The 12249-nt window shown below is 33.0% G+C and overlaps 3 protein-coding genes across 3 annotated transcripts; 1 reads left to right on the top strand and 2 right to left on the bottom strand.

Annotated features, from left to right (window-relative positions):
• LOC109130805 (oleosin 1-like) lies at positions 1-646 on the top strand (the record flags this gene model as incomplete). Its single annotated transcript, XM_019240857.1, has 1 exon — positions 1-646. A coding segment is annotated over one exon (363 nt), but the record flags the coding sequence as incomplete, so codon positions are not given.
• Positions 1740-2616, bottom strand: LOC104765717. The gene has a single exon (XM_010489479.2). The coding sequence runs from the start codon at positions 2515-2517 to the stop codon at positions 1927-1929; it is 591 nt and encodes a 196-aa protein (XP_010487781.1). The 5' UTR covers positions 2518-2616; the 3' UTR covers positions 1740-1926.
• LOC104765716 (transcription factor TCP18-like) lies at positions 9623-11605 on the bottom strand. Its single transcript, XM_019241173.1, has 4 exons — positions 10687-11605; positions 10476-10571; positions 10052-10350; positions 9623-9784 (listed from the first exon to the last, which is right to left on the bottom strand). The coding sequence occupies exons 1-4, from the start codon at positions 11360-11362 to the stop codon at positions 9710-9712; spliced, it is 1146 nt and encodes a 381-aa protein (XP_019096718.1). The 5' UTR covers positions 11363-11605; the 3' UTR covers positions 9623-9709.

The following is a 12249-nucleotide window of genomic DNA, read 5'->3' as shown; positions in this document are numbered from 1 at the left end:
TTTGGTTACCTCGCTCTCCTCATTTCCAGCGGAATCCTCCTCTTCCTCCTTGGCGTAAGCGTCACCGCAGCCGTGCTCGGTTTCATCGTGTTTCTTCCATTGATCGTCATCTCGAGTCCCATCTGGATTCCCGTTTTTGTCCTCGTTGGCGGGTTCTTAACGGTCTCGGGATTTCTTGTCGGAACGGTGGCGGTAGTGTCGTGGACGTACCGCTATTTCCGAGGAATGCACCCGGTTGGATCAAACCAGATGGATTATGCACGCAGTCGGATCTATGACACGGCCTCCCACGTTAAAGATTACGCTAGAGAATACGGTGGTTACTTCCATGGCAGGGCTAAAGATGCGGCACCTGGTGCTTAACCTGAACCGGTTGGTATAGTCTGGTTCAGGGTAGAATTAACAGATCCCGGTTCAATTTATGGAGGGGTAACACGGTTAATTAATGGTAAGAGATTACATTTTGTTTTTTTTGTTTCCGTTTTTATAAGAAGACAAAGAATGGTAATGTACAAGCTTTTGTGTCCGTAATAACTTGAAATGTAATATTTTGTTTGCGAGTTTTTTTTTCCACATTTTTTTTGGGAGACGTTTGTATAATCAAATGTCTTTCAGTTATGTTTGAATAATTTATTTCGATAAATGACGAGTATGTGACTACTGAGTGCTGACTACACAAGTTCACGATTTTAAGCAATGCATGATAGGAGTATCTTCCTTGCTTATTTCAGACGATATGGAAGAACATGCATGTTACATCCTTTTTGTGTTCTTTTTCTATTAATGAAAACCTTTCTTTATTATTTTGAAATAGTCGTGTTCAAAGTTTGAAAAGAGAATCAGTTTATAAACTTTTCTTCTTATACCAATAAATTAATAACCCTATTTATACGTTTGATGAACATGAGAATTCTCTATCCTTGTATTGTCATTAGATTGAATCTAAAGATAGTATAGTACGGTATTGGTAAAGATTTAAAAGCCTTTCTTCATTTGTCTAAAACTATGTTCACTGGTCCAGTATTGGTTTGACGGGTGGGAAAGATCCAAAATTTTATTAAGAAAACCTTAATTTTAACTTTTACCAATTATAATAGCTAATTAATGATTCACTGTGTGTTGTCGATGCATGAACTGAAACAATTTATTGTAACAGAGAGCCCTATATTGCACTCTGTAGCTACAAGCTAGTTCATTAACATTTAGTAACATCAGTCATTGTAGATTCAGAATTGGCACTGAATACGCATATTTTACAATGGTTACACGCTCGAACGTAACATTATGGATAAAAAAACAATTAAGCATACATAACTTAAGAACGTAATCAGACAGTTGGAATCTTCTTAACCCCTACTTTTTTGTTTCGTTGACTTCTTTGTGTTTTGATTTGAAGTCAAAGCCAACCAGACAAAAACGAAACCTCAAGTCAACACCAAAACTTGGCTGTGAACGTCAACCGTTGATTTGGTCTTTAAGTAATTAAAATATTTTGGCGTTTGTAATCATTAACTCGGCTAATTAAAGGCCATCATCGGAGCCTTTTTACCGCATAGACGTGGATTCAAATTCTAATTACTCCATGTATAAAAATAGAAAAGTATAAGTTCAACCACATGTAATCGCTTTTTTTCTGTGATCCTTTTTGGAATGGTAATGAACGGTTGATATGGAAAAATTATTTTATTGTATTGGATTTTTTGAAAATTACTTTTTTTTTTTTCGGTTTTGAAAATTACTTAACTTTAAAATTTTGCCAAGCGCAATTATATAAGTACATAAATTTAAATTACACAACTATATGCATAATAAGACATGTCATGCGCATCTACCAATAACAAGAGAACAACCAAAGATCCTAGAGAACTTTGACCACTCAACTGATGACACTGCAAATTATACCAATCAAACTCTCAAAACTAAATTTTAAATTTCTTTTTCCGTCGGGTTTAACAGTGACCCGACATAAGAACGGGTCGGGCGCTCAGGAACCAAACTAGCACGTGGCGACCTTGGAGGCACTTCCTTTAGCTGATGTCCACTACAATCGTAGTAGATCACGCCGGAGTAATCCAACGGCTCACATTTACCTCCCATCAAAATCTCCCTCTGCCAAACGCCGTACTCCTCCTCATCCTCCTCCACAATCATCTCCACCGCCGTCTTCTTCACGGCACCACCGTCGTAAGGTTTAGTTTTCCGGCCGACCATAGTCATCGCCTTGTTGCTCAAGGTCGTCATGAGCTCCTTAGGACGCACCCTCATCGGCGAAAAAGACCGTGCCGGACTCCATCCAAACCTTCCTCCTCCTCCGCCTTCTTCACGGCCTTTGTTGCCGTTAGGCTTAGGGCTTTCGAGATAGTCTTCGAGATGAGTTTGCTTTCGATTCGTCTTGAGTTTGAGCTTCTTGGAGACTCGGTTTGCGTGTCTAGCACAAAGTACCATGAGAGAGACGAGGAAACTCACGCTAAGGCGCTTGTGTGCGGAGGTGACATGTTCTGGCGTTGATCTCTCCATTGCTCCGTCGTTTTCTCCGGAAAGGGTTTAAACTCAAAAGATTCCTTTTTTTTTTCCTTAATGTGATTTCTCTCTCTATCTCTCTTGTCTGAAAGACTGAAATGGTTGGGTTACGTATATTTATATTAATACACGCGTTAACGTATAGGTCCCTTAATTTAGGTTACCGGCTGACTCGGTAGCCTTTGCGTTGACATATATTGTGTTGACATTTTCTTTGATTTTGTGTAATGATCTTGTGTATTATATAATATGATATCAATGAATAATTACATTCAAAATATTTATAATTTAAGTTCTGTGTATGAAACCTAACGAGCATGCGAGAGACATGCATCAACGATCTCTTGATTAAACCTTACGTGTTTGATCGATTCATTCCTTGATAAGTATTATTTGTCTCAATACATGCGTTCTATATATTAGAAAATATATTATTGTAGCAACATAATTCGTCAGCGATTCTCCTTAACAAATATATTTGTCAATTGTTTTCTATTTGTCAATTTTTGCATAATTGGAAAGTTTAATGGCTTTTGGTCCTCCAGATGGATCCTTTGTGTTGTGTTTTGTGTTGAGTTTATATATGTATCCTTTGTATTGTGTTGAGTGAGTTTGGACTCGAGTAAAATTACTGAGCTAGTTTTTGATTTTGATATATGTTTTATTTTGGTTCAGCTCTAAACTTTATCCTTGAATACAGGTCCTCCTGATCACGTCAACCTTCAGGTCTACTACTATTTCTATGGTCATCACCGCCTCACAGATATTATCTCGCGCTCCCGTTATGGATGGTTGATAAGTATTATCGTACGATTTCAGACGCTAAAAAAAATTATAAATAAAACAATTGGATTTAAAACTTTTGGATGTCTTTTTTGTTTGAAAATTATACATAATAAAAAAAAATTTAAAAAAAATAACTCGATATAGAGTACAAAAGAATAGAATAATAAATATCTTTGACATCCAATCATACCAATGAATTATTTTCTTTGCATTCTTGAATGGCAGTTCCAAAAACTATAATTCTATCTCGTAAAAAATTGGAAAGAAAAAAATTGGAGAAAAAGGAATATGTAATTAACAAAAAAAATTGTACAGCAAAATAAATAAAGAAAACACTATAATAAATCGAATTAGTCTAACTAAAAAACCAATTTTTGAAAATACATATAAAACAAAACGGGAACAAAAAAAACAATTTATAGATTAAAAAAAAAGGTTCACATTCTTTTTAGTTTCGTATTTTCCCCATCACTACCTTATACAATAAAAAAATAAAGATATTTTATTTCCGAGTATGCCGACTTGTTACATCATGCAAATTCAATTAAAGCGGAATAATTTAGTAGTAGCTGTTACCAAAAAAAAAGGAAAAAGAAAGTGAGAAAAAAAAATCGGTAAAAGAAGATGTATATAATCTCCTAATTTATTTTTATACCCCAGCCGATATTGAGTTCTAAAAGCAATGACGACGATGTCCGATCTTCCACGGGATTTGGTGGTGAGGATACTCTCTAGGGTTCCATTGACATCTATGAGAAGAGTGCGATTCACATGCAAAAAGTGGAACTCTATATCCAAAGATCCGAGGTTTGTAAAGATGCACTTTGATAACGCGGCGAGGCAGTTAATAATAATGATGTCTGAACACAGGCTTTGGTTAATGAGCGCAAATCTCCATGGATACGACTAGTTGCTTATGCGTCTACGGTTGATATAACCCAATTATTTACTTAGCCTAATGTTTTTTCGCGTAATCACACCTATAAGATAATCGTTTTTTAACACTTTAGTTCTATACTTCTATGTGACAAGAACCATCAACTAATTCCAAAAGTCTACTTGGTTCTTTTATATTTTAAAATTAACTATCTATCGTTATTCATTCACATAGAAACAAATAAAGTATAATTAACACTTACAATATGCTCAATAGCCATGTCGATAAAGGCTCATGTATTAGAACATTAAGAGACGCTAAATGTAGTTGACCAACACGATCAGTATTCTTTTATTAACCCCACTTTCAAGTTTCATTTATTTATTTGTAGTTTCTAAGACGTAATGTATAAATTCTCAAAGTCGTTACAAAGTCATAACCCTATCATATGACCAAGAGCTAATAAATGCGATATACTGTAGTACTATTAGTTAATAACAATTTCAACAAATTTGGTGGAAGAGGAATTTTAAAGAATTATACCTTAAAATTCAAATACTAGTTCGGTACAAATAATTAACAAGAAGACTCGGTGTTGAAAGGGAGGTAAGAAGCACGATATCCAGGAGTGTTAGGTAGCCTCCCTCTAAAATTAAATAAAATTTACTAAAAAAAACAAAACATTAATTCAAATTAATACTACAAAAGAAAAAGAGATTTTGTAGAAAAAGGAGTTTTTGGTTTAGTCGAGTTAGTTCATTTTGCAACAAACTCACATTTTATAAATCACTCACTTCATTTAAATACATAGACAATTAATCCAAAATTAGCAAATACGTAATTCACTACGTGGTTCCAAGAAAAAGTTGACCGTCGTGCACGTTTGAATCATTGTACAATAAAAGGAAAAAGGGCCAATGCCTACCCTCTCGGCCCACTATGATATGGATGTACAGTATTTCATTTTCAGATTAAATGGGCTTTTTTTTTTATGGCAGTTCAATTTGGTTATCCTTATCCCTCAAGAGTGAAATTAGTAAAAAAAAATAAGCTCTACATAAAATTTTGATACAGTATCCCATAACAAATTAGTGGAATTTAGATTATTCGTAATAATCAGATATGAAAGTAATGTACTAATGTAGATAACTAAACGTTTTATGTCATCAAAAGTCAAAACATATATATGAAGGGTTCGGTTTCATAAAGTATTAAGTCGCTAATTATAGCTCTCTTTTTTTTTTTTGGTCATCAAATCTTAAATGAAGTGTTCGTGTTCATATTTTATTATTTTAAACTGCATAAAATTTAGATTCTTTACTGAGGAGGTCTTTCTGGGCTTTAGTACAATACTTTTGTAGTTTAATTGTTTCATGATCTTGTGAAAATTTTGAGAACTTGTGTGTAAGAAATTTAGGCGCTTATACCAATTTGAATCATGATGCATTAATTAGTTTCTCCAAAGAGAACCATGAGCAACTATTTTGGCTGGTCGATTCAGTTCATATGCATCCTGTATCATAAAGTTTCCAGCTGAAAAGAGCATAAAGTAAATTTAAAAGGAAAAATAGAACATATCGATCATGATCACTATCGTATATATTGATAGTCTCTTTTTCATGCAAAGTGTGCGGCAATGAATACAGCTACAAAACTTCATCCAAAAAAATATGAAATACATTTATGAAACATATGTAGATATGGTAAACTCTAAAATTCACTAGTGTCACATACTTAGACGAATATGTAGTTTGAAGATGAAAACAGTAAAATAAGACTAACGTAGATAAAATATAATTAAAATAAAACTATGTAGTTGAAGATGAAATATGAAAACTTATGAAACAATTTTATTATATTTCTTATATATTAACTTAATGTTACTTCTGGTTAAGTTTTTCGCACTTATGGGTAATCAATTTAATCATATATGAACTTAATTTGCCTTATAATTTAGGAATATATATGACTGGTATTATGTAGTGAACAAAAAAAAAATCCAACTTATTTCAAAGTCAAAAATTGCGTGCACACACAGGTAATAATGAAAGTAGAAAAAAAGATCTAAAAATATATATGCAATGCTGGAAAGAAAACCATGAACATTTGATAGATCTCACTTAGTCACTGTGAATAAAGAAAGGTTGCGTTCTAAAATTTTTTTTATAGAAATTATGTTTAAAAATCATAAAATTATATTTAGAAACTGGCTATGAGGCACTCTGCTGGGTACCAAACAACAATAACAAAACAAAAAAAAAAAAAAAAAAAAAAAAAAAAAAAAAAAAAAAAAAAAAAAAAAAAANAAAGAAAAAAAAAATCAACAAGATTTTCCAGAAACCCTAAAAATCCGCCATTGATACCGGATGCCTACAGTTCTCTCTACTCCTACATCTTCTAGGGTTGGTATCTGTAGCCACACTCTCTCACTAGCTAGGGCTTCTTGTTTGATTATAGGGTTTGAAAAAAACAACACACAAGGTCGGGTGATTAATTTTCTTGTTCTATCTGGGTTTCGTTCTTTATATATATATGCCTGGATCTGCCTCTCTATCGAAGGATCGGTTCTTTTGGTTTTTGTAATAACTGTCAAAGTTCTTGTTTCTCATAAACCAGATCTAGGGCTTTTTTGTTTTTTCCTTTCTTAATCCAGATCTAGGGCTCGTAATTATTTTCCCTTCTTCATTTTTTAATTCCTTCTAATTGTGTTCTCTTTAATTACTCGGGTTTGATTACAGTTCTCGGAGATTAGTTCACTTCGTATAATTTAGGAAATAAACTTGCAGATCTGTCTTTGGTTCTTGTTTTGTTTCTTGTTATCTCTTCTGGAATACTTTTTTCTTATAAGGAATTTTTTCTTTTCTTTTCCAGTTTGTCCTTTTCTTTGTTTTTTAATTCGCACTAATTTGGGCTTTCATTTGATTGTGGCATTATTTTCTTCTTTTAATCCTCGCAAATAATTTAATTTTCGCCGCAGGTTAATTATTATTTGAAATAGTTTTTCCATTCCAAAAGTAGGTTTTACATCTTGACAAATTTAGGCATGCGGGCCTCTTTATCTATTTCCTTCAACTTTTTGTTGTTCTTCTCAGTTCTCACATGAAGTTGATTTTCATTTCGTTTGCTCTTTTTCTTATTCTTTCTCCCAGAATGATGTAAAACTTAAATGGTTTATAATCCTCTTTATAGACAAATAAAAAATTTCTACCTTACTAAGATTATTAGATATGTTCAAAGTTAACACAACAATCTTTTGATAAAGTTAATCTTTAAAAAAACCAACATCCAACGAAGTCCAAAACAACTGCAAATCCCATGTTGTGTTTTCATGTTTGGCATTGCATTCCACATGACCTTAAACAACATATCATATGGTTTTGTCGACTAATTGATACAATACAAACATATGAGACCTATGTATCACGAAATGTTATGAAGTTGTAGTTAATTTTTTTTTATTTTTGTATATAAACATTGCTTTTTTGTTTTCCTCTGTGTACTATTTGTTTTGTTTTTTTTTTCTTTTCTCAAGTGTCTCTTTATTCTTCTAACTTACTTTTGTCATCTCAATGATCCCATAGAATTTCATCCTAGTATTTATACTCTTTCCATATTCCTTCCTGAAATTTCGACACCTAGTGTTTGGGATTACTACTGTAATCCCTTCCTCCGTTTTACTAATTATATAGGAACTATAGTATAATCAAATAAAACTTTATACATTGAAAACAAAATATAAAATCTTTTCCTCCATTTGTCCCTATAAGATTTAATATGAATGGATCCATATATATCATCAGGTGTGTTTGTAATTACCAACTAAAACATAAAACAAACATGTTGTGACTCCATTTTATAAGCACTGTAAATCAGATTCTAGTTTTTAATTTCATTTAATGACATTAATTAATCATTTTAATTATCTTTCGGAAGTGGTTCAATTTTTGTTGATACCAGAGAGGTCTCTTATAAAATCAAGTTTCCACATCTGATATTACAGTCATCTCAGAATCAGATGCCTATATACCTTTTTAATATATATTTTAATTCTGATAAATCACGAAACTTTATGAGGCTGTAGTTGAATTCGACTAGATATTTTAGTAGTTTTTTTTTTTTCTAGTGCTCGTATGGATGTGTGTTTTATTAGGAGCCAAAAGCCAAAATCATAGACCAAAGAAAAGGGGAGGAGCCGAGGTAACACCATAAGCTTTTATAGGGAGAAGTGGAGAACCATCAATACGAAACAAACATAATGAGATTTTACAAAATATATGAGCACTTTTTCATAAGATAATTGTGAAAACATGCACATTATATTTTTTCGCAGAAATGGAGATTTCTTTTTAAGAAACTAAAATCCTAAAAAACCCTTGTAAGCCCAAATATATATATATATATTCTAATTGCAAAAGAAGCCTCACAGACATTTTCACGTACAATACCTTTTTTTGTTTTTTTTTGGTCCTCTTCACGTACAATACCTTTATAATTGCTAATTCACGCTAACATAATATGTTCTAGTGGGTATTTCAGTTCAGGTTGAGTCTGAAGCTGAGAGTTGTGTAATTTTTAATGATTTAACATTCCTACGCCGGACTATAACAACACCAACCACCCGAGGTTTCATGGCAAAGCATAATTAAGTTTATCTGGAAGTGGCATCGAATCAAAGTGACTTCTTTATTCGAGGCTATGAAAATGGTGAGGGACGTATATTCTATTATAGCATGAATACAAAGACCACAGCTTAGTGCACATATAATTTTATCATCTTTTAGAAAAAAAGAACAGTGTGAACATCAAGGTGATCATAATTAGACCTTTGGGTTGTTTTCTATCTGTAGATCTATCGAAAAGGGTCATATAAAATTCAAAATATTTTGATATTTCTTAACAGTATATATCTATGATTAATACTAAATTGCAGTTTGGGAAAATAATATACCCTTTTAAGTTTGAATTGAGTAAACCAAACTTTCTTGATTAAGTAATATTCAACTTATAACAAAACAAGTAACCTACTATACAGGAGAGATATTTGATTTATTACAGCATAAGTTATCATTGATTAAAGGACAAAGCAAAATAAATTGCTTAAAAAAACTTAAAATAAACGTTAATCCACTTATGCATAATAGTGATCACAAGCCTTTTGATTAGCTGTCGCATCTAAGTTCATCTATGTAAAGCCTTGAAAGGTTTTAAATTCTTGATTATGGCTACCAGAATTGACGTCAAGGACATATAAAAGAATCACAATAATATAGAATTTTTATCATTTTGTCACGTTTCTTTTTGTCATTTGTTGTATTTATTTTTATTTTTTTTGTTTGTGCAAAACATTTGTTGTATTCCTAAAAGCAACCGATAAATAAACACACCCCCGCACATATGTGTTTGAAGGCTATACATATAATAGTTATAGAAGCATTCGAAAATAAAAACAAAATATCATACATATTGCATTGGTTTTTTTTCTTCATATCAACCGATTTTAACGGTAAATAACTATCAACACATGTTTTAATAGTTGTACTTGTACATGAGGTCTCTTGGTTTCGCCGAGAATTGATAATGAAGATCCGTAAACTGCTGCTGCTGCAAGGTACATAATAATAATAGAAGTCAGTTAATAATAATAAAAAAAAAACCGGCGCCTTCAAATCTCTGATGTGGATCCAAAAACACACCAAAACTAGTATACTAATTAAACTATCTAACATTTATTAAATGTGTTGATACATTGGTGATATTAAATTTAAGATAGCCTAAAATTGAATAAATATGCATAGCTTTAGTAATAACCATATAAAGAAAAAAAGGAAAAATATCATAAAACTCGTAGTTATAGAAGAATTAAGGTACCTCACTGAAATTAGCTGCCTCTTGGCTGCGATGGTGACTAATCATTGGAAATGATGAGTTCATTTGGTTGATTATATCATTCTTTACTATCTCACCCTGATGATGAACTTCTTCTTCCACAACGTTTACCGATTGTGATCTTCCTTTCATCATCATTTTCTCCATTGTCCTATCCTTTGCTCTTTCTCTTGCTTTCGCTCTTTCATCCTTGGACAACTTCTTCAGAATGGGCGTATGTGGTTCTGGCCTCTTTCTCTTCCTTTTCATTGATCTCCCATCGACTTTGTTTCTTGTTGTTTCTAATGTCAACCCATGAATATATAAGTTTTAAAACATATCACTCTTTTTTTATAATTTTTTTATTACAGAAAATTGTAACTCTATAATCATTGTAAAACATTAAGGCAACTGTTAAGGTACGTACCGGTCGTATTAGTATTGCTGCCTCTATCGTCGACCGTCCACATGGATGTAAGTTCACACAGACTAGACGATGTATCCATGGATCCTAACGCCGGTCCTAAATTAATTACGAAACTCACAATTTCAGATTAACCATAAAGATAAACTCTTTTCATATAAACTAAGATAAAAAAATTGAATAGACTTAAAACTAGAAAATATTGCATATTTACGGTTTTGAGACTCGTCGCCGCTGCTGAAGCCGCACCGGTGAGAATGGCTTTTCGCGATCTTTGTGATCTCTGGTTTTGCTTGTGTGAGCAACCACTCAACGGTTTTGCTGGCTTTGTCGAAACCAAGCATGTCTTGTAAGCCAAACAACTCTTTGGCGACATCTAGAGAGAGTCTCATCCTACGATCGCGTGTCCCGTTGGCCGTTTTGATCTTGCTGTGCCTGTCTGTTCTGCTTGGTTTCTTGGCTTTTTTCATTTTGGGGTCTTGAGAAGTTGAGATTGTCTGGGAATCTTCTATGTGGGTTATAGTTTCCGAGGGCTCAATGGGTTGATCTCCAATGGTGTTGTTCAAGAGAAAAGGAAGTGATGGACGATGATTGTCACTGGTGACGGTTTGATTATCATCATGGCCATTGTTTAGTGGGAGGAAAGAGTCCAAGAGGGCGCAATCCGGGTCAAATTCGAATTGAGGAAATGGAGAAGGTTGTAGGAACTGATGATGATGGTCAAGATTATTGTTTGATGTGTTGGAGGTGGAATGAATCAAGATGTCGTCAATGGAAGAAGAAGGGCTAAAAGGGATCACTGGTTGTGAGGAATAATGGTCATTATAAGGGAATGACATGTAGTCGTCGACACTGATGGTGGTAGAAGTACTGAAAGTGTTGTTGTTCATGTCTTTTGGGGGGGGTTTTGAAGCAACAAAATTAAAATTAAAAAACCCTAAGACAAAATTTTGAGAATGACACTTGTACCAAAATCTTCTTCAGACACACACAAAAAAAAGGCGAAAAAAATGAGAGAAAGCATAAAATCAAAGAGAAAGATTACTGTTCCAATGACGAAGACATTGATCTCAGCCAAAATCAAAACTAGAAAAGAAAGAATTTTAAATCTTTTTCCTTAGCCTGCAAAACCAAGAAAAAAAAAAAGAAAGAAAGAACAGTAATAGTGATTAGTCAAATAATAGTACAATATGTCTTTGTTCAAAAGAATCTATGTGTATGTCTAAATGTGTAGAGAGAGAGAGAGGATACCTTTATTGAAGCAAAGGACTAAATGGTTGAGAAAGACAACACAGGCAATGTACTTAAATGAGTCTACGTTCTATGAACTAGAATGGAGAGAAAGAGAGAGAAAAAGAGAGAGAGAGAGAGAGAGAGATAGCTATAGAGAGAGGCAGAGAGATATCAGTATGGGGGAAGGAACAACATATACGCTTTTGAAGACTCGTTNGAGAGAGAGAGATATCCCGAGAGATAGCTATAGAGAGAGGCAGAGATATATCAGTATGGGGGAAGGAACAACATATACGCTTTTGAAGACTCGTTTATTTTCTTTATATATATTTTTAAAATTCCTAGCTTCGGCATGAAAAAATATATATTCGTTTTGTTTTGTGAAAATGTTATCATAGATGGTTATTATATTTGGTTATAAAGATTTTATTTTTTCTATTATTAGGACCTTGTGTTTGTTTATGTTCTTATACTTTTTTTGAGATATTTCATTACCAGATAAGAATGGAGTTTAATTCTTTGATAGATATTAAATTGTTGACAG

The sequence above is a fragment of the Camelina sativa genome, chromosome 19 (genome assembly GCF_000633955.1).
Source record: "Camelina sativa cultivar DH55 chromosome 19, Cs, whole genome shotgun sequence".
In the NCBI taxonomy this organism is placed as follows: Eukaryota; Viridiplantae; Streptophyta; class Magnoliopsida; order Brassicales; family Brassicaceae; genus Camelina; species Camelina sativa.
This window is presented reverse-complemented; position numbering and strand designations above follow the sequence as displayed.